The sequence below is a fragment of the Sminthopsis crassicaudata genome, chromosome 1, assembly GCF_048593235.1.
Source record: "Sminthopsis crassicaudata isolate SCR6 chromosome 1, ASM4859323v1, whole genome shotgun sequence".
In the NCBI taxonomy this organism is placed as follows: Eukaryota; Metazoa; Chordata; class Mammalia; order Dasyuromorphia; family Dasyuridae; genus Sminthopsis; species Sminthopsis crassicaudata.
This window is the reverse complement of record NC_133617.1, coordinates 574,542,337-574,566,093: the sequence shown is the minus strand read 5'-3', so window position 1 is coordinate 574,566,093 and position 23,757 is coordinate 574,542,337. Positions and strand designations below refer to the sequence as shown.

The following is a 23,757-nucleotide window of genomic DNA, read 5'->3' as shown; positions in this document are numbered from 1 at the left end:
GTAGCAATATCGCTGTATTTAACCTGAGATTTGTTGCTGTTTAATGTCACCTTTATTTACATGGTTGTGGTAGGCTTAAATACTATTCTGCTGTTCCTGCATTCTCCATATGTCTTCCTACATTTCTTGAATTGTTGATATTTATTATACTATGCAGTAAAATAATAATATTCCATTTGTATACCACAATTTATTAACTTTTCTCCAGTTAACTGTTCACACAGATCATTTCCAGCCTTTTGCTATTACCAACGGTACTACTTTGAATAATTTTGAACAGATAAGTCTTTTTCTCTGGTGCATAACCATCTTAGAATATGAAACAAAAAGTGGAATTACACATTCAAAAGATAAGAATTTTTTAAAGCTAAGTTTTCTTGCATATTTAGCAACTGGGATAGCCCTCTACCCCTCAAGTAACCATACTGTATTTCTGGTGCTAAAGCCAGCACACTCTCAGTTTAGATTCAATGTTGGGATGAAATGAGGCATTTGAGAGGTATCAAATGAAGCAGATGCACTTTGTTCAAAAATAATCAGGGTATATACAAGCTTCACTATACAAGGTCTCCTTCACTTCTGAGTAAAAATTGTTTAGTCAATGTGTCATTAAGGGTAGGTGACTTGTGTAGTTTTCAGGTGACCAAGACTTGGAGGCCCCAATTAACTGAATTTGGAACCTTCTTTGTTTCTGGGCCAGGAAGATGTATCAGTGAAGCCAGGCCAATGAGGTAGCATGGGAGGCAAGAAGCCATGGAAGTCAAAGATATCAAGTCAAGAAAACTGATCTTTTTCCAGACTTCAGGTTGAAAATACTCCATGGATATCAACTGCCAGAACCATTGTCCAATGACTTCTGGTATATTCTGAGAAAGCCACTGGAAATAGTTTAAAGAAAAAGAATCCAGATTTGTGACTTCATTGGTATAAGACATTCTAGATGAGAAAAACCTACTGATGCAGGTCTGTACTTTGGCTAGCTGGAATCTGAGATTGGTTCTTGGGGACTCCAAAAAGTTAAGTCATTTTCCTAAGATCATACAGCCTTTAGCTGTCAAGGGCTAGACTCGAACCCCAAGTCCTGACTCTGAAGCAGTACCGATGACTGCCTTTCCCAGATCAACATAAAAGACTATCTCAAACAGCAAAGCAAATAAAAATGATCCAGAAAGATCCTCCCACATAACTGTGGGCTAATATGCTCACACAGATTACTGCCATGAAGTAAGGCATGCGTGCAGAGAATCTGTGTGTGAACATGCACTGGGCACATAGGTAGGGAACTTGTGCAGCCACAGAACATGTACGAAGAGGTTCCAACCCTAAAATACTGTAGCCAGGGTACATGCTGGGAGGGCACAGCCTATGTGGCCAGAGCAACCAGCGCTTTTGATGTCGCAGAGCTGCTTGGGGCTCTGGTCACATTAACATCACTGCCTGACTTTTTGTTGATTTCTGCTGGGTGTCCTGTTTCTGCGCCCTGTGGATTCTCATTGCATCTCTGCAGGACTTCCATTCTTTTTGCTTGGTTTTGTATCTCTCTGCTCAGTGACTAGTTGTCTCTGTTGGCCATCTGTTAAGGTATCATTGTTAACAAGTTGCTTTCTGCTATCATCTGTTAGCCATTAACCCTTCAGGATTATCTTCTAGGTCCTCTGTTCCTAGCATGCCTATAAAGCCTCTCTCTAATAAGAGCAGCCCGAAGTATTTTAATGCATAACACTAAAACTGTGTTATTGAAACTATAAACATAACTAAGGAAAAAAAAAGAGGAAAAAGCCATAAGAAAGTCTCCTGGTCAAGATTAATTCTTTTAACTGTCCTTTATCTAGAGCTAATTACAATCATCTCTTAGTCTGATGGGTTTAGAAAAGTCTTTGTTCCCATTTTAACTCTGGACTTTTAGCATATGGCCTCAAAGCCTATTTAGGCAACTTTGATCTAATTCTTTATCTGCCTCAAATTTACAAGAACTCTTTGATTGACATATAAATTACATTCTAGGCTCTCCTTTTATTTCTCATCTTTAATAATAATTCCTATGTGATTCAAATTTATATTTTTTGATATACCTTTGGTTTCCTCTTGGATGTTTTAAAAAATCTTTAATTGTTGAAATTCTGGAATCTAGTGCCTGAATTTCTGGGTGAATTCAATTAGAGGATTGTCTCTGTTAAGATCCTGTCGGTTTCATCAAGTTTCTGCTTGTCAATGTTGCTGAGAAATTGTTTCAGTAGGATATTCTATTTAGAATGATTCAGAAACTTTGTGTGTTTTTTTAAATGCTTCTTGCTGATCAATAATTCTTAAATGATATCACTCAGTGTTGTTCCAACCATGTTATATTCATACTGAAGAATATATAAATTCTAATAGTTAAGGTCTTTGAAAATTTTGTTCAGTCATTTGTTCTATTGCTTTTTATATTGGGACTATTTATTTACCAAAGATGATACCATTTAATCAACTTTCCAATGAATGCTCCAAAATGCTTAATATTTGTGTAGTAGACTTGACTTTTTCCTTCACTGATTTTGGTACTACATTTATAGATGTGTCAGAGAGCTTTATATTTCTATTACTTAGCTTTTTATCATCCAGAAAATTTTTGTATGAGATCCAATTTCCCTTCTGGTAGTCCTGTTATTATTGCTGTTCCTTTTTTCTTTTCTTCCAATGTTGCCTTCTTTCTTATTCTTCTGTCTTACAATGTTTTAAGTCAATGCATTAAATCATTTTTTTGGTGAAATCATTCTTTTTCTTTTTCCTCTTTCATTAAAATGTTATTTTCTGTGAGCATTCTCCACCCTTGTTTTTTTTTTTTTTTTTTAACTTTATTTGGTACATTTACTGTTATTTTAAGAAAATAAAACTGTGCTTAGTTATGATCATTTAAAACTCCATCATCTTGCTAGCCATCTCTCCAATATAGAATTATTTCTGGAAAAAAATTAGCTGATCATTAGTAATAAATCATAATATAAAATCCTTGGTTGTAATTATTCACAAAGTGACTCTGGCACTAAAAATATAATAGTTATTTATATATATATATATATATATATATATATATATATATATATATATATATATATATATATATAGAGAGAGAGAGAGAGAGAGAGAGAGAGAGAGAGAGAGAGAGAGAAAGCTAGATATAGTTATGTTCCCGTGTTTTCTATACACATACACACAAAATAAGTATAATTTGAGTACATATTTGAGAGTCAGGTGATATGGGACTATAAAGAACAGAGAGTTCGGCTCTGGAGTCAAGAAGGTCTAGGCCCAAGTCCTGCCTTTATTTTTTTAATTAATTTTTATAATTATAAGTTTTTTGACAGTAGATATGCATGAGTAATTTTTATAACATTATCCCTTGTATTCATTTTTCCAAATTTTCCCCTCCCTCCCTCCCTCTACTTCCTCCCCTCAAGTCCTGCCTTTAAAACATATTGGCAGCATGATCCTGCCCAAGTCATTTACATTTTTCAGGAAAATCTCTAAGATTATAATTTATGTAATCTATATAAGCTATAAGGATTCCTATTATAATTTCCACAGATGAATCTTGAGTTGTAGATGAAGGTCATACCTCCCTCTCAGGAACTTAAGGGGTACCCCTGAGCAGTTGTAGGATAACTTTTAATATTTTTGATACAAACCTTCTACTGATATACTTTTGCCATTCAAGAATAATTTAGTCAGCCAGGCTTAAGTAGTTTCTAGAAAGGGCCATTTACTACCATAGAACCGTAAAACAAATTAGTTTAAAATATGCTCTCCTAAAGTTTGTGATATACTCTCCTCCTACATAGTCTAGAGAAAAGTGGTTTTAAGCTTAAAGTGCACATTGGCAAAAGGGATGGTTCAGAGCTCTTAGTAGCAGAAAGTCCTTTACTTGAATTCATGAGGTACTCATGATATTCCCCATATGCATGGTCTCTTTGCTGGACTCATAGTGGAGTCCTAAAACCAATAGAAATTTTATTAGAAGTTTTGGGGACACTGATGGTACACCAAAAGGAAGATAGGAACTCCAAAAAATCTCCTAGGTTCTTCAAAGATCCTAAAATCTTCCTCCAACAAAAGAGAAGAAGAAATGTGCCCAAGATCAAATGGGAATCTTCTCCTAATCTCCCTGCTCTCCAGAGGATATCCTACTTAAAAAGTCATGCTTGCTCCAGTTTTTCAGATGATTGTTTCAATAACTAATAGATGACCCTTACAACATAACCAAGTTTTCCCTAGTCTATCTGAGTCCTTCTTCATTCCAGTTTCAAATTATTTTTTAAAAAACTTCTAAATAAAGCCTACTGTTGAAATTGACTGATTAGAAATCTTATCATTTTACTTTAAGTAGAATACTATAGCTTGATTGAGCAAATATAAATGAACTTCACATTTACACTTATAAATGAGCTACTGACTTTTATCTGTAGAAGCTGCTTCTAGACTTGAAAGTACCTATACTAAGAAATTGCAGGTCAAGACCAAAAAAAAAAAGTACATTTATAGATACATACATTCATGGATTAAGACACACACACAAAAAAACCATGACTAGTTTTAGTTATTTTAATAGGAGCTTGACTGGCAAATATGTATGAGATGCTATGTTTGTTGAGTTTTTGTCAAAAAAACAAAAACAAACAAACAAACAAACAAAAAAAAAACCCCAAACCCTATCCCTAATGTCAAGTTTTTAAAAGAAATGTTTTCAGAAATAGGATTTCAGGATTTACTAACATCATAGAAATAACATGACATATAGTGTAAGCTAAAAGCATGTTGTGATCCTATATTAATGAATCATTTAGGTGGTAAAATAAGCTATCCTATATGAACTATTGCTCTTCAGCTTTGTTTTGCATAAATAAATAAAAATGGAGTAGAGGACCAAATGAGGGACAAAGTTCATGGGCAAACAGCCACAATTAGACACATACATTTAGAGAAGCACTGTTGCATTTGGGGAAGCCTAGACCCCCTGTTGGAAATTCTGCCCATCTCCTACTGGATACTTACCACATCTGTCAAAGAAAAGACAAAGGATTAGAGTGAGGATTTGCTAGCATTAGCTACTACCCTGGTGTTTCTTAAATAGAATTAGACACTTTACATGATCAGACTAATGCCTGAGACTTTCTTTTCATCTGAAGATGACTGAAGCTTCTTTTCACTTAAAATATCATCTGTCATTGGCTGGCTGAACTGTCAGTCAGCATCATAGTAATCACTAAAGGTATAAAAACAAGTTAAATTGGTGGCAGCCCTGATGCTCACTGATAGTCTTGTCATCTAGACATGGTAATGTGACCCATAAATATTTCTAGGCTCTAATTTATAAAAAAAAATATTCTGCCTAAAATCTTAATTGCAACACAGTGCTGGATCTATTATTTTAAAAATCATGATAAAAAGCAATACAATATACTACATGGCTACCCTTATAATTTCGTATCTTTTGTGTAAAGCTTAAACAAGAATTATTAAAGTAGCATAAAAATAATAGTTATTTTGTGACTTTCAAATGTTCTATAAACACTCATTTATTCTTATATCCTCCAATGGGTTTTCCATTAAATTGCATTTTAATATTTTAAGAGAAGTATTAATAATAATTTATATTTATATAGTAAATTTTCTTCCAAGTACTCAGAACATTTGGAGTCCACTTTAACTTTCACAATATTTTTGGTTGGAATGGGAGGAGGTGAGTAGGAAGGAAAGAAATGGTGTTGAATGGCAATTAGTATTAGACAGGATTCTAAAATTCTGATTGATATTTGAAAAGTGGGGAAGAAGAAAGTGGCCAATCACATTACAAAGAATGAACACTATAACACATGATAAGAGGCATGTCATAGAAAGGAATCTTATTTTATATACATATTACATATATAGGCATGAAATTTCAGCTATGTAATTTTATAATAAAAATTGAAATTTAAAGAGGTCATTTAGCTTATAAAATGTGGCTAGCCTCAATGAGTTAAAGTGTATCATTAATATCAAAGCAACTGTCTTTAACAGAGAAATAAGAACTTAGACTTACACAATCTTCATTCTTTTTTAGACAAAATATTTAACATTTCTTATCTTAACTAAAATTAATTTTATTCTTAAAAAAAACGTGAGCCTTAAATGTGTAGGACTTACAAAATAGAAAAAAAGAATTTTATAATGTATTCAATTATTTTATTTTCAAATAAACATAGTAATTTTTATTTGAAAATTTAAAAAATATTGCACAGATTCTTATATTTTCTTCTTTAAATATAATGTCTAAGGAAATGAAAATGAACTAGGACACAATACTGCAGGCAGTAAAATACGTAATCACCAAAATGTGGAGAAAATTAAAGTTGGAAATTCTCTTAGATCTAAGCATTATCATATAAATTTCTAAGTGTGGTATAATGGAGAAATTATAAGAGTTTGGATTCATAGCCAGGATATTGATACATAAATGTAAATTATTTTTAATGATCAGCAATAACCAAAGTATATGTCTAATGATTAAATATGCTTTACAATAAATTTTTACATGTATTTTTAGACTCCGTAGTAGAAAATGACTTAGATATGGGTTATTAATTATGCAAGCTCAGGAGAACAAAGCTAGTCATTACAGTTTCAGAGATTCAAGGAACATTTTAAAAAAATAAGTGATCAATGGAATATACCTTTTGATACTTTAAACCTGGTTTGCCTAATACACAGAATAATTGTAATATAAAGATGGTTAGAAGAAATTAGGCATGTGTTAATGACCTTAAAAAAATACCAAAGTTAAAACTAAAAATCTTACCCTCCCTCTAAAAAATTTATAAATTTTATATTTATAAACATATTTATATTTAAATGTGAAAAGTACAATTTGTTTACCATCTTCCATCTTTTAACATCTTTAAATAATTACTTACCTTTAGTTCTGGTATTATTAAAGTAATAATTTTAGAAAAAGAGTGTATATTTGGAAAACTCTTGCCAGAGGTAGCTAACATACTGGCTATAAAACCTGAAGTAAATCACTGAATTTTCCAGTGCCCCTGACAACTCTTTGAGAATGTAAGGAACCAAACTGGAAGTTCCTCCCACCAATAAAATTACATATAACTCATGCCCTTGACAATTTTTTTGACTCAACTTGTGACCAAAATTATTGATCACTAGAATGTTTTTCAGTACCAGTAAAATTTTAATAAATAGGTGGAGTGGATCCAAAAAATGCTTAAGTAGAGTACCTTTTCACAATGTTCAGTATTATGTAAAGCATCTCTATTACTTATTATATAAAGCATCTCTATTACTTTGGATCATCCATATTTAGGTCACATATCTGTAATTCATTAATGGATCCTTCAGATACCAATGTTGTTTGCATATATTTTTTGTGACTATTATTTTTTTCATATTTAGTACTACAAGGAATTTGCAATTATCAACATGGGTGCTCACTGCAATAGCATAGATTATACCCCATTCATATTTGCCCATTTTTAATACTTCTGTCCTTGTACTTTCTTATATCTACCACAGGAGATTCAGCCAATATGCTGAAGATCTTCTCATTTTCTTAGCATTTCATTAATTGATAAGAAATTGGCAAGAAATAGGCAAGAAATGTCAAGCAAAAAGTTTGGATCAAAGACACTAAAAATGGTGTACCCATTATTTGTACAACTTATAAAAGGAAAAAGAAAAAAAAGGAAGAAAAATATACAGAGCATCATTTGAAAAAAATGACCTTAATTTAATAAATAATATTTTATAATATTCAACTAAATAACAAATATATGCCCCATCTTGATTTGAGCTATAACTCAACATTTCTTTTTAAAATAAATGTCATTTTAGTAAAGAGAATAAATAGTATCAGATTTGCTTACATGTTCATTCCAGGCATTCCTGGGCCACCTAAAGCATTCAGAGGGGGCCTCATTGCACCTCCATAGTTCTGCAATGATAACCAAGGGTCAGACTACCACAAAACAAAAAAACAAAACCAAAGAGGAGGGGGGAAAGAAAGGAGAGCAGGTTAATGACTTCCCTACACAACTGCTGACTGGATAAGGCCTGTGCAATTCAGTGAAGAATCCCTTCTTGTACTTTTTAATTTTTAGCTTATGAAAAATGTATGAAAATGTGGGCTCATTGAAGCATATTAAATGGATCTGAGAAATGTTTATAATAACATTCAGCATGCATTTATTAATCACCTACTGTGTGCATAACACTTTTAAGTGGGGGAATTTCTTATTGAAATTTCTCATCTTGGCACAACAACACAGTCAAAGATAAATGCTAATGAGTTTATTGTAAGAAAGTTGATTTGACATATTCAACAAATAGCATCAAAATTGCAGGGTTAAATTATAAACTACATAGTAACCTAAAGAAACTAAAACTAAATAATCATGCACCCTCAAATAAACCCCAATTTGTATATTTACATAATATGCACATGTAACAAGCATAATTTTGAAGCTAATTTAGAATTAAAAGGTTTTTAAAGATGGAAAGAATATTAGAATTCACCTAATTCAAAGTCTGTGAGTACAACAATTTCTTCTACAATATCCTGAACAAAGGTGTTTATTGAGTTACCGTAAAACTTTCAATAATAGAAAGTTCATTTATTCAATTTTTATAATGTTCTTTCCAGTGCATCAGTAGTTGACTACTTTGCCACTGATAGCAATATAAAAGAATAAATTTCTTTCTGGTTCTTAACCTGATCTTTTTCCAACTGGTATTCTTTTTTTTCCTTCATAAGAGTATAAGAGTTGAGTTTAATTTCATTGTTAGATGAATGATACCACTGATCATAAGAACACAAGGTTAGCAAGACCAGATTAATATGGATAAAAAGGGAAATAATTCTAAATTTGAAATTGATTTCTCATGTAAATTCATAAGAAGATATATGACAATAAAAAACAAGGGTGTTGCTTAGCCACAAGCAAAAATAATCTTAAAAGAATGAATTCCTGACTATCTTATGATTTGTTAGCCATTGCTCACAAATAAAACTTACTTGAAATGGGTATTTTCTAAACTATTTATTTACTTATCTGCAACATAAACTATATAAACACAGTTGTATAACTTAAGGCTTATACATACACACACATACACATTTACCCATAATATAAAGTTCTTGAGAGAAGAGTTTGTTTAATTTTATTTTTTTGTATACCTAGCACTGAGTACAATGTCTAACAGATAATAGGCTCTTAATAAATACTTGTCTACTAATTGATGATAATTACTATGAAAACTGGTCTGGTACAGATAGAGTTTGGAACTTGCATTTATAGGATGTAATATTTTGCTTCATGGAAGTATTCTGAAAAGTTTAGTTTAAAAACATACAAGTTTGGCTATATGAAACCCATATGATTCTATAAAGTCACTATTTTATATATGCTCATAATTTTTGACACTTTGAACCCTTTGCTTCAAACTCTTAAGACTACTTGAACACAATTTAATAAACTTAATTTATCAATTTACGAATTAGAAACTTGGGAACAAAAGAATTAAAATATCTAACCAAAGATGGTTAAAGTTATCTAAGAATATTTTGGGCCTAGAATGAGTAGTTTCATTTAAATTTGGGTACCTCAGGGGAAAACTTATTTTGGATGGGATTACCAATTTTAGTGGTTATTTAGAACTTTAATGGAAGTAATTTATTTCCTCATAGATTCAACCAGTAAACATTTACTAAAATCCCATTATGTTACTGGGGATAAAAATACAAAGAATGAAATGACATCAATTCACAAAGTAGTAAAAAAACTTAAATAGTTTATCTTTTGTATAATTTTATATGACCAGAAAAGTCATTTGAATGAGCCATGAGAATAAAATTAATCTGAAAACCTGTCAGGTACTTGAAAAGTAACAAACCAGTCCAATGCTGCTTTTACATATCCAAATTGCTTTCAAAAACATTCCAAAAGAATAAAACTTTTGTTGCTTTCATGAAGATTATAGGGAAAGAAATTCACTGACTACTGTTAACCATATGAGCACCTCCCTGCACAGGCTTATACAGTTCTCATCTTTGGTATTGTGATCTTTAGAAATTAATTTCCACTTCAGGCATATTTTTGCAAATATAAGAAAAAAATCTTTAAAAACTATCTAAAACAAATTTGACCTCCTGGTATAAAGTGCCTAAAATATCACTGGTGGTTAGAGAATTTTCAATTCTATTGTATAATATCTTGCTTCTGATTAAGTACAGCTGACAGGTATTGAATAGTATTAGATCTGAAAAAGAGAACATATTTCAAAGATGACTCCTCAATGGCCCTATGTGTGTTAGAATACTGTGAATATAATACTCATGATTTTAAAAAATGTTTTGCTACTTAACATTCTCAATATCTTGATTTTTATTTAGGATATCACAACCTTTTTACCAAGTATATCTAATAGAAAGGCATTATTACCTATCAATTTCCAAATTATATTTCTAAATACATTTCCTCTAAAGAGAAAAAGGCACTATGCAAATAAAGTGAAAAGCTGTTAAGACATGGTTTATAATAAAGATTTGGATTTACATATATAAAATCATATACCTGGAAACATGTTATATCAGGCCAGATATAATATGGTTAGCCAGTATGAAATAAGTATTATGTATGAGTCCTGTTTTAGAAATAAACACATTGCTATAATGATTCAAAGACTAGTATAATTCAAAGACTAGTATACGGGTGGATATGATTTAGAAAATTTATAATTTGTAAACATTTTCATCAAACTGGCCAAACTTTTAAAAATTAGCTGATGTTATTGTTCAGATACTTTTTGTATATTGCTACTGAAAATATTTTTGCATTTAAGCCCATGAAGTTATGTGCATTAGAGAGAAAAAAGTATTATGTGATATAACATTTTACATTGTTAGTCCTATTCTATAGTTCCTGAGTCATAAAAAGCCTCATGCCAGTGCTTTTAGTTTACCTATGTCAAATACCACATACAAACATTCATGCCAAATACCTGTGGCCCTAAGGGAACCATTCCTCTTGGAGGGGTCATTCTCTGCATTGGTCCACCCATGTTTGGATGTCCTGAAAAAAGACATGAAAATGTAAGATTTCACTATGCATGAATGCCAAACAAGGGCCAGCAGCTTTTATGACTTATGGTGACGGCATTTCAGGCACCTGATTTAAAATTATAGTTGTTTAACAACAGATTCTATTTCTGAAAACTATCTAGCATCCTTTCCCAAATTCCCTCTCACTACCTGGAATTCTGCTACTTTCTTAAAATAATGCCCATCTTTATGGGTACTCTAGATCAAAAAATTTTAAACTGTGGGTCATGACTGTAGCGGGCGTAGCCCCTTTAAGATTCCTTGTCTGATCTACCTTTAGGACAAGATATTCCTAGGGGAAAAGATCCATATCCGAGCCAGTTTGGGCTGTACCCAGCCCCCAGTTGGTATGGGTTTTCAGCTCTCTTTGATACAAGATCTGGTCAAAACTGGTTTGGGCTGTACCCAGCCCCCCCACCAGATCTGAGCTGGCTTGGATAAAACCCGCCAAAAATCTGGCCTTCAAGGAATTAACCTGAGCTCCGCCCATTACTTCTTCAAGCAGATAAAAAGAGCAAAGCTAGAATCATCTTTGGGTCAGAGATTTGAAAAATGCCAGCCAAGATGCTTGTATCAGAAATTCTCTGTCTCCGCCGCTTTTGGCGTACATCTTCCTCTATCTAATGCCTTTTACTAACCAGACCTTAACCTTGCTTCCAAACCTGGCAATAAACATCTTTTTACCCATCTAGGTTCTCGGCCTGTAAATTCATTTACAGGGGACTCTCGCCACCACTAGACCTGATTTAACTTTGTATCCCTGTACCGAATCCTAAGGGGGTTGCAGGGGAGCTCCATGTGACTCCCTGTACCCCGAATCCTGCCACTAGACCTCACTTAATCTTATTGAGGTATATACCTCATTATTAGGTATTTACCTCATCATTTTGAGGTTCCCTATTACCTCATCAATGACCCCATATGGAGTCATGCAAGTAAATGTGGGGGAGGAGGGAGTCACAAAATCATGATTATTAACAGTAAATGTTTGATTTGCTTATTATTTTATATACCTATATACCTAAGGTTGTGTAAAAATTTCTTGGGTGAAAAGGGATCATAGTGGAAAAAATTTAATAAGCCTTGCTCTAAAGGATACCCTAGTGGTAAGTTATCATACTTAGTCAAAAGCATCCCTTGGATTTAAGAGAGAGCCAAATTCAAATCAAATTCAAGAGAGAGCCTACTAGGGTTTGTGAGTAGGTTAAGTGAATTGTCTGCTCTGAAACTCATCTTCCCTCAGCTGCAAAATGAGAATAGCTAAAATGTCCCTCATTATTGAGTTATGAAGCTCAATAGCTCATTATGCAGAGATAATGTGTTTTGTAAAGTGCTTTGTAAAGCAGTATATAAATGCCAGTGAATAATGACAAATAACTCTCAAGTATTAAGGGTGTGTGTGTGTGTGTGTGTGTGTGTGTCTTCAGTAATGTAAATTATGCTGGTTCATTCTGTGGCCATTTCATTGTTTACCAACTTCTCTACCAAAAGTGGTCAAAAGTAGCAAGCAAGAACAAGTGAAATCAGTAAAATCTGAGGGTTAAAAGTTTGAAGCAATTAGCTAAAATGAGGCTTTTGAATTATCTTTAATTCAATACCCATGTTATTCCTGTCTTACAAAAAGAAATATTATTTCTTTGTAGCAGCCCTCTTTGTGGTGGCCAGAAACTGGAAACTATGAGGATGGCCATCAGTTGGAGATTGGCTGAATAATTTGTGGTATATGAATGTTTGGAATATTATTGTTCTGAAGAAATGACCAGCAGGATGATTTCAGAAAGGTCTGGAGAGACTTATATGAAATGATACTGAGTGAAATGAACAGAACCAGGAGATCATTATATTCTTCAACAACAGTGCTATATGATGATCAATTCTGATGGACAAGGCCATCTTCAAGAAAGAGATGAACCAAATCAGTTCCAATAGAGCAGTAATGAACTGAACCAGCTACACCCAGCGAAAGAACTCTAAGAGATGACTATGAACCACTGGACAGAATTCCCAATCCCTCTAATTTTGTCTGCCTTCATTTTGGATTTCCTTCACAGGCTAAATGTACACTGTTTCAAAGTCCGATTCTTTTTGTACAGCAAAACAGCTGTTTGGACATGTATACATATATTGTATTTAATTTATACTTTAACATATTGAACATGTATTGGTCAACCTGCCATCTGGGGGAGGGGGAGGAGGGGAAAAACTGGAACAAAAGATTTGGCAATTGTCAATGCTGTAAAACTACCCATGCATATATCTGGTAAATAAAAACTATAAAAATAAATAAATAAATATATATATATAATTTTATTTATTCTTATTTATATCTATATTGAGAATAGCAATACTTTCTTAGTATTAGTATAGACCCTTAGAATTTTCAAACTGACTTCACATATATTTTCTACTGAAGCTTCTCAACAATCTTGTGAAATAGGTGCAAATGATTACTGTTCCCATCTTACAAAGAAATTAAGGTTGAGAAGTTGTGACATAGTAACTGACTGAGCAAGTAACTCAGAACCCAAGTGTCTTCATGATTACTCAACTGAGATTTCCATTTTATTATTTTATTGTTGTTGTCCTCGAGTCTTTTCAGTCATAGCTGACTTTTGTGAACCCTTGAGGTTTTCTTTGCAAAATTGCTGGAGTGGTTTGCCATGACCTTCTCTAGCTCATTTTACAGATGAGGAAACTGAGATAAAGAGGTTTAAGTGACTTGCCCAGAGTCACACAGCTAATAAATGTCTGAAGCCAGATTCGAACTCAAGTTGATGAGTCTTCCTGACTATAGGCCCTGAGCTCTATCCACTATGCCACCTAGCTGCCTCCCTCTTCCATTTTATTATACTGATTCTATAAATTCATATAACATAGATAATATGTAAACATAATATACATAGCAACACATAATTAATATGCAAATAATAGAAATATAAGCTACAGAATATCAGAAATGGAAGGAATTTTCAAGCCCTAGTGCCCCAGGTAAGAAAAACAAGTCCTAGAGAAATGAAGTAGCCTCTCCAATGTTATAAAGTCAGTGAATTAAAATCTGGGTTATTTGACAAGTTTCTAGTATGCTGCAGTTGAGTACATTACGTGTATAAGTACAATGGTAACAGATGATGAAACTTACAGAAAGAAAATTTACTTGAGAATATAAAGTATTTCCACTGAGATTCTTAGCATCAATTTCATAGATATACATTTTAAAGAACTGACCTTGTTGTCGAGTTGGGTCCATTCCACTAGGCAGTAATGGCTGACTTCCTGGGACACCTCCAAGTGCCTAATGTATTTAAAGATAAATAAAGCATGATGGCAGAATTCAACAAATTACTTTATATTTAATACTTAAATTAATTTTAGTATTTTTTAAGGATCCTTCTCAATCATGTCAATTTATGAGAAAAATCCTCAAATGCACATAAGCCCATTCATTGTCTATTACTTATCAAAAGATGATGTGTTTCATGATGATGTGTTTCATGATCTTTCTGAGGTGAAAAAGACTCTTTGGGCATAAATAAATGAGAAAAAAAATCACTGACATTGTAGAAAAAACTTTTTTTTTTTAACCAAAGTTGCCTTTTTTACATAGCTCTTTAGAATCTTACACCAATATAATTTGTAGTAGAATCTGGATCCTCAAAGACTATTTTAACCAACTATAAGGTCAAGCAAGTTCTAGCAGGCTGGAAAAGTTCTAAATATGATCTTAGTAACAGACTTATTTGTTTCTTGAAACCAGCCTACATATAGAAGAGGATTATCAATTTAAGTGTGTTGGTTACTTGATGGTGAATTTGTTGTGCAAAGGAACTCATTAAATAAATTGCCATAAACTGCATTTGGGAAAACCAGAAAGAAAAGCACCTCTTTAACATTATTTTTCTTAGCTCCTAATCTAGCACTTTATACAGAATAGGTGCTTAATAAGTATCAACTGAATGACTAAAACACACTTAAGATAATAATCATGACAGCATTATAGCTGGGATATGCCCTAATAAGCTATGAAATATAGTTTACTATTGTGGCAACTATCCACATAAGGCAAAATCTAACATCTCTGTAGAACACATTATCCCTCAAAATCCTCTCAAATTGCCTTAAGTTGGATCAACTCAGGTCATGCTACTAGATAAACTTTTTTATCCTGTTGCCACCTTTAGTTTTTATATCACTTTCATTTCCTCTCCTCCTCATCCTGAAAAGCAATTTACTGTTTGAGGTAGAGAGTTGGAATGTTCTTTCCTCCCCATTGCCCCTTCCAGATTTTTTCCCAACCTCAATAATTCAATAATGTGCCTTCCTTTGAGGTTCATGCAATTCATATCTATGATCCAATCAAAATCCTGGTAGCTGTTGTTTATAAAGATCACTTCCATACATCCTTCAATGAGTTCAGTAACTGGGTCATAATTTTTCTCTCCTCACTTCTGTTCTCCGATTATGGAATTTCAAATGCTTTGTTTAGCTTTCAAAGCCCTTCATAACTTAACTTACTCCTACTTTTCCAATCTTCTTATACCTTACTCCTCAATATGTATTCTTCTATCCAATGGCATTTCTCTCTTTTCTAAAAATCAGACATTCCCATCTCCTGACTTCAGGTAGTCTCTCTGGCTGTCCCCCAATCTGAAACACTATCCCCTCTTTGCTCTGACTACTGACCTACCTGGTTCCTTCCAGTATAAACAAACATCCCTAATTCTATAGGAAGCTCTTTCCAAACCTTGTTACTTCTAGAGCCTAGCGGGCAGCTAGGTGGCACAGTGGATAGAGCACCAGCCCTGAAGTCAGGAGGACCTGAGTTCAAATCTGATCTCAGACACTTAACACTTCCTGGCTGTGTGACCCTGGGCAAGTCACTTAACCCCAGCCTCAGGGAAAAAAAATTCTAGAGCCTTCCCTCTGCTAATTATTTACTATTTATCCTATATAGAATTTGTTCCTACAATGTTTGTTTGCCTGCTGTCTTCCCCCACTAGATTGTAAGTTTCTTAAGAGCAGGAACTGTCTTTTTGCCTTTTTGTATCCTCTGGGCTTAATATTATACATGGCAAAAATGAAGCATTTAATAAATGTTTATTAATTGACATCCCTTTTAATAAAGAATATAAAAGAAAGAGGAAAGAGGTAAACAAAACTAACCAGTATATCATATATATATACTTTGTTCATCTCCTAACAACAATCCTACATCTCTGCAAAGAGAGGTAGATGCCTTCACATCTTCCCTTTTTGTGCCAAACTTTTGTTTGTACAGCATTTAGATTTGATTTCTGTTCCTATTTCTATTCCTTTTTTCTGTTTCTATTTCTATTATCCGAGTTATTTTATAAACTTTTCCTGGTTTTGCTAATTTCACTTTGCTTGGGTTGTAGTATTCTTCCCATGACTCCATGCTTTCTTCATATTCACCATTTTTATGGTGTAGTAATATTCTATTGTATTCATATTTAGTTAGCTAGTCCCAATTAATGAGCTTCTATTTTGCTTCCACAGAAATGGTGCTATAAATATTTTGGTGTCTAATGGGCCTTTCTGTCTATCTTATACCTCTTTGGGGGTGTTTGTCTAGAAAGGAAATCTCTGGGTAAAATCGTGTGAACTTTTTAGCCACTTTCTTAGATAAATTCCAGATTGTTTCCTAAAATGGCCAAATTAGTTCAGTTCTACAAAAAAGTTATTAGTGTGTCTGTTTCCTTATACAGATCCTCTGAAACTGACTATTTTCCACTAATACGTAGGGTGTAAGGGACAATAAATAGTTATTCTCTTTTCTCCTAAGCCATGAATACTGACTATCCCTCCAGCTAAATAATTATTTCTTTAGAAAATATTTTAGTTATAAAACTTATCTTAATTAGTAAAAAACAATCTGAATTATTAAACAATTTATATTTTTGCCAATTTTATACTTGAGATATATAGTAAAGAATATAGGACAAGGAGGTTTATTTGTCCCAAACTTTTGTATGTAAATAAGTATGTCCCATTGAGAGATTAAACATGTGCTGCAAAATGATGTCACAGAGTCCAGAATATTTTTGAGACTTCTCTTCAGAAGCTACCTTCAAAAACTACAAATTTTTAACAATGTAAATTATAGTGAAAAAAGTGCATAGATTTGATATTTTCAAATATCTAAAAAGTATATGCATACCAGTTCAGTTAATAATTTGTTTCAATGGAATCTGGAAGATTACAATTATAAATTAATTGTGGACCTCAGTTCACTCTTTTTGTGTCAAATTGAATGTTTCAAAGAGGGCAATTTCATTGCACCCACAATTTCTAGTCAAACTAGACCATTTTTCATGAGAATCTTATAAATGGTAGAGAGAATAATGATGGAATGCTGGATAAGTATCTTAAGAAGTAGTGTTTGTAGAAGAGTTTTTGAGAGAATGGACCTTTTTGAGACCTTGTTCAAAAAAGACAAGTGATTCCAAATCCTATTCAGGACTATCTCTAGGTAAGAGAAAGAGAAAGTTTCCTTTAAAGATATGTATGAAAGCCTATTATTCAACATGTCCCTGATTTTTAGCTTGCCTCCCACGAGACTTTTAGGAATTTCCACTTCAGTATTAGGATCTCTCACTTGGTTTGTGCTGAGATCTTGCTTCTTCTGAGAGACCAAATTTAGTCTTGTGTATTTTCTTATATAATCTAATATGCAATACTTCTTTCATTTTTGTTTGCTATATGATTGGATCTTTGTGAAACCAGATTTTGGAATTAAGGGGCCAAGAAAGTGGATATAAGCTTAGGATACCTTCCCCTCTTTAAGAGAGAGTTACTAGGGAAACTAGTGTCTTTTTGTTCAGCAATACTTTGCAATTGGGGAAGAGAGGAGGACAGACAGATATAATTCTAGTCTGGTATCTTTATCTCTATGGAGAACTGAGCACTCATCTTCATGTTTCTTTCTTGCTCCCTTCAAGGCAAGAATCAGTCTCCCTTACAAAAGAGTGAGTAAAATTGCAGAGATATCCATCAACGGTTTCCATAAGCTGTGTTTTGACATTCTATGTAGATATATTATAATGTATATGGGCAACAGAGATCCTATGAATTCCATGTGATGCCATCAATATCAAAGAACAAACATCACTATTTTCACTTGTAATTTTGGCATTCATATTCGCTTGGAGATATTGGAGAATTATAGGGAAGTTTAGCTTTGACACTTTATTTCTAGGTCATTCTGGAAATACTGTATTTCATCACTGGTTATTACTTGTTACATGTCAAAAAAACAAAAAGTAAAAGTAAATTCTTTTTTCTATCCATTGTTAAAACACTTCCTCCAATCATCATAAACATTCTCCAAGTTCAAGTATTCTTTTAAGTATATTTTAAAAATCTAAATTTGTCTTTAGCTATTATTCTTTAACTATCCATTTGGCTTCATCCACCTTCTAACCTTCATAACATTTTCCTTATGCTCATGGGAGCATGGATGGAATCTTTATCCATTCTCATGGATACTACTTAAAAAATACATTTTGCAAGTCAAAACTTTTATATTGATATTTCATTACCAGATTTAACTTCACAGAAGATTTGATATAAATTCTTTGTTCTAAATATCTAAACACTCATTACTTCCTAAAAAAAAAAAAAAGTTTATAATCTTTCATCTGGTGTTCAAATGTAACATTGTAAAATCAGGAAGTTTTAATCTTGGGGATAAATATAATAACCTCTAAGACCTACTTTCCCTCTCTTTTTCAGGCTTAAGGATAATTTTTAAATAAAAAAGTTTTATGCCCAATCCCTGGTTAGGAAAATTTCTAACATCTAGGAAGAGATTGGGTTATCTTTATAATTTGCACAACACACACACACACACACACACGTATCTATATCTAGTTTACTCCTAACTTCTTTGTAGTTGAGATAAAATTGAGTTTGCCATTAATCTTTAATAATGATAATTAGATTATATTACAATGGTAATGAGAACTAGATTATATCATAGTATTTGATAAAATATAGGAATTAGAAGGTAACTTGGGGAAAGAATTGTTCTTTTCTTGAAATATCCTTTAGCTCACGTGCTCTGTTCTAAAATGCCTACACAGCCGATGATTTTCCTTAATATTTTCCTTCTTGGCACAACTCAGTTCTCCCTTTGTTAGTCATATATGTTCTGGGATGCTGGCTTTCTTCAGCTTGTTAAATACAGATGCTTAAAATGTCTCCTTTGATTCTGAGATAACTTTTTCCTTTTATATAGATTCCTTGGGGTGTAACCCAACCTCTCATAGATTTTGACTGATTCATGGACATGTACAGGTCCTATTCACATTGGTTCTGACTGTCTGAATCAGTCAAACAGTTTACCTCATTATCATTAGGCCAGCAGAGCTAAAAAAGGGGGAGTTTGAACCTTAGCCTTACACTATTCCCTTCCATTTTAATATTTGCGATCTCAGCAAATCTCACTAGAATTTGTTGAAAAAGGTCAAATTCTGGATAGTTTTTAGTGACTTGAGGAGGGTCTGCATTATCTGATTTGAAGAACAATTTGTATGGACCAGTTCAAAATCAAATTCAGTAATTAACATTCTTCCCTTTCAAGAATATAACTCCTTTTATAGCAGAAAAAAGTCTGTTCCAGTTCTGACCCCTTGACAGTTTAAATTTAAACACACATACATACAGAGTCCTCAACAATATGCTCACAACATACCTTTCCAGCTTTATTTTCCACTGTCTAACTTCAAATTGGCCTATTAGCTGCATTCAGACTTTATGATAAAAGCTAATTTCTTTTCTAACATCCTATTCTGATACTTCCTGAGGAGTAGTGCTTATTTCTGCTCCATTTATGAATGATACACTGAGATAGTATACCATGGATTAATTTTTATAGGAAGTACCAGGTGGATTATCTACATTGAGGGAATCAGTCTTTCACACAAGCCATATCATGAAGAAATCACTTGCTCCTACCATGTTTTGGGGTCACTGCCAGACAACAGCATTGTCAGGACTGGCAATCAAGAAATCTATTGACATCATACCAGATTTTCTTCAGTGTATGCTAGAGACCATCCAGTACTTCTCTAATGAAACACTTCTCCCTCTAATGTAGTTTATCTTGGAAATTGATGGTTCACATATATCAAGAGCTAGCAAAGAAACCTGTTTACTTGTCATTTTCTGCTAGACCAGGAATAAAAGAAATACTGGAGGTTTTCTTGTCAATACCACCTTTCTCAGATAAAAACAAAAGTTTGTATTTTATAGCATTCCTTTTTCCCTTGATTCCCTCTATTTTGGGCCAGTGTTGGTACTGAACCTAGAGGCACAGAGCTACTGGTTAGAACACCTTGATTGAAGTCCCTTTGCCTACTTGAATATTGCTTGTCCCAGGATAGTCCTATGGCATTTCTCCCATTCTAAAACCTTTCTTCAGCACCTTCAGTGCTTCTTGATTATGATTATATTAAGTCAACAAGAACTTTTTAAGTTCCTGCTACATGCCAAGCACTATCCTAGGCGTTGAAGAGACAAGAGCAAAGAATAAAATAATAAAATAATCTCAACCCCAAGAGGTTAGTATAATTTTTAAAGATATTCTATACCCTTTACCCAAATTTGATTTAATCACTGCCAGACCTGTTGCAAAGTGAAATAGGTTTAATAAAGTTTTTATTTTTCTCTCATTTTTTTTGTTCTTTAATAAGATGATTAGGAGAAAAGGTTATTAAAATATACAGAAATAAACAGTATAGTGAGACTGTAGGGACATTTTGGGAGAGAAAAAAGCTACTATTTTCTTATTTTTTTCTTTCTTTTTTGCTGAGGCAATTGGGGTTAAGTGACTTGCCTAGGATTACACAGCTAAGAAGTGTTAAGTGTCTGAGACTAAATTTGAACTCAGGTCCTCCTGACTTCAGGGCTGATTCTCTATCCACTGTGCTACATAGCTGTTTTCTATGTAGATTTCCTACTTTGGGGTTGCTAACTAGATATAAAATGCACACACACACACATATATATATATGTATATATATATGTGTGAGTGCGTGTATATGTATATATGTATGTATGTATGTATTTATTATCTGCTAACATCTGAAAAGAACATTACTAAGGTACAAGAGCTTCAGGCTAATGAGATATTTTATGTTCCCTGAAGTTTTGGGAGAAGCAACAGGACTAAAAATCAAACCCAGATGTCTTGTGCAACTAGGATTTAAATGGGGCAAGAGCTTAAAGGATTGGATAAAAGACTTTATTTTATGTGGTATGTGAAGAAAGACAAAGTACTATTTTTCAGGCATGTGTGATTTGTTATTACTTTGTTCCCATGTCATTAAGGTCCTACAAATAATACTTATGAATTTTTTAAAAATTTATTCCATGGGATTTCAAATAATTTGAAACACATGTAATATAAAATAAATAATTTACTTATGCTTTATAACAAATTGCTATTTATATGGCTGAAATTTATACTTGGTGTTTAAATATTTCAATAATATATATTATTTAACTACTACTATAAAGACAGCCATTGTAATAACTGAAAAGCAATAAACATAGAGAATCCAGTGATGGAAGTGGCTATCTTGAACTGGAAAAGAAAAAAAAAGGCTCCTCCTCTAATCATTAATTACTAATTTTTATACATTCTAAGTATACTTAAATAGTTATGAATTTAAGATTTAAGCAGGCCTAGGATATTTAATTTTTAGAGTTGAAGCCTCACGAAAGACATCTGTTTCTAGAAACCTGATTTTCAACTGTAAAATATAGTGTCTTCAATTTACCCAATACAGAGTGTACCTGCATTTATACTGTGGAAGTCTTTATTGCACTATATCATCCTCATAGCTTTAACATTTTAAATTAAGGTGATATGCTGAAAAGGTACATAATTACTGCTAATGAACATGGCTGTTAAATAGAACTTAACTCTGAATAAGATATTCAAATCATGTACTGTAGAGGGAGTGCAACTATATGGTTTGTTAAAGTTAAATGTTTCTCATTTGCTGTAGGATTTGAAAATCTGACTGATCATGTTTATTTTCTTTGGGAATCTGAAGTGCCTTAAAGGTTTCTTTCACCTAGATTTCCTATATGAATGGAAGGTATAATACTGAAGAAAGAATAGTTTTTTGGAACTATTATTCCTTAGCAATATTTACATTTAGAATGCTAAAAGCCAAGTCTTATCAATGAATGTATGTGGGTAGAAAATGCATTCATTTTATATTAATGGATAATAGGTGTACAACACAAGATTGCCTCCAGAATTGGACAGCTATTTCATGAGAATTGTAAAGCATAGCAGGTAAATGTAAAGTTACTTTAGTATAACCAATGCAGGACACAATCTGAAACAGACTACATTAATGATGTATAATTTCAATTCACTTAAGTGAATTAGGGAAAAAAGAATTCTGATAACTCCATATAGTTAACAGAACAACAGTTTCACCTTCCCTTTAGTATTCAGAATATCTAATCTCTAATTTTTTGTTTTCCTTTTGATGCACAGAATATCCTTGAAGTCATAATTTTCCAACAACAATAACAGTAACACTCTGTAACTGAATAAATCTTAATTTTATTTATATTTTATAGATATCTTGCACAAACAAAGAAAACAGGAGGAAGAAAAAATGCTGGAGAGTAGAACTATAATTAAAAGAGATTGTTACAGTCCTAGGAAGTACTTAAAGATCCAAGAATTTTCATTATTCTGAATGAATAACAAATTCTATTATTAAAAAAAAAGACTTTTAACTTAGCTTTCCCTTTTTTACAATGGGAATAAAACTAGATCTATAAACATAGCATAGAAAATAGAGATCTAGCTTCAAAGTTTCAAAGACTGGGTTAAGTAATATGATACATTCTGGTTCTGGGACTCTGGACAAGTATGTCATTTGAGCTCTCAGAGCTCTAGAAAACTCTTTAAATTGTAGAGAAGATTGTTGTTACTGTTGTTCAATTGTTTCTTACCGTTCCTGACTCGATTTGGTATTTTCTTGGCAAAGATGCAGAGTGATTTGCTATTTCCTTCTCCAGGTCATTTTACAGATGAGGAAACAGGCAAACAGGGTTAAGTGGGACTTGCCTAGGGTCACATACCTAGTAAGTGAGGCCAGACTTGAATTCAGAAAAATGAATCTTCCTGACTTCAGGCCTGGCAGTCTGTGCTTTGTACCACCTAGATGGCTTTTATAGAAAGGTATCTATAAAGATACCTCTACATAGATAGAGGAAATTTCCTAAGTTTCCTATATCAATGAAATCATAAATCCATTCCTTATCTCTACTCTTTCTCTCAAGTTCATCTAAGTATTTACTAACCATTTACTATATCAGATACTTTATTAAGGACTGAATCAATGGGAGGAGGTAGAGGAAGCAAAAATAGTTCCTACCTTAAAAAGACCTTATATTCTAATGGAGGAAACAACATGGGAATGATGAGATACATATATGACAAATGCAGAGTAGAGAGAAGTCAGCCTGAAAGGGGAAGGCATTAGTAACTAGGATATCAGAAAAAGGTTCTCAGGAGGTAGAGGATGGAAATGACAGTCAAATATTCCAGGCAAAGGAGAGAAGCAGTGAAGAAGGGAATA

At 33.0% G+C, this 23,757-nt stretch overlaps 1 protein-coding gene across 9 annotated transcripts in view; it reads right to left on the bottom strand.

Annotated features, from left to right (window-relative positions):
• Positions 1-23,757, bottom strand: part of SSBP2 (single stranded DNA binding protein 2) — a 362,125-nt gene that overhangs the window by 39,077 nt on the left and 299,291 nt on the right. For 5 of the 9 annotated variants that reach the window (XR_012484762.1, XR_012484763.1, XM_074282175.1 and 2 more), the window contains 3 exons: positions 14,354-14,420; positions 11,029-11,099; positions 7,896-7,963 (listed from right to left, as the gene is read on the bottom strand). Coding sequence is in view for 6 of the 9 variants with exons in the window: in XM_074282175.1 (XP_074138276.1) it covers positions 7,896-7,963; positions 11,029-11,099; positions 14,354-14,420 (206 nt within the window). In the remaining 3 variants the exon portion in view is untranslated. Of the gene's footprint in view, positions 1-7,895; positions 7,988-11,028; positions 11,100-14,353; positions 14,421-23,757 lie in introns of all 9 variants that reach the window. The other 4 variants (XR_012484761.1, XM_074282174.1, XM_074282176.1 and 1 more) reach the window with 1 other exon arrangement.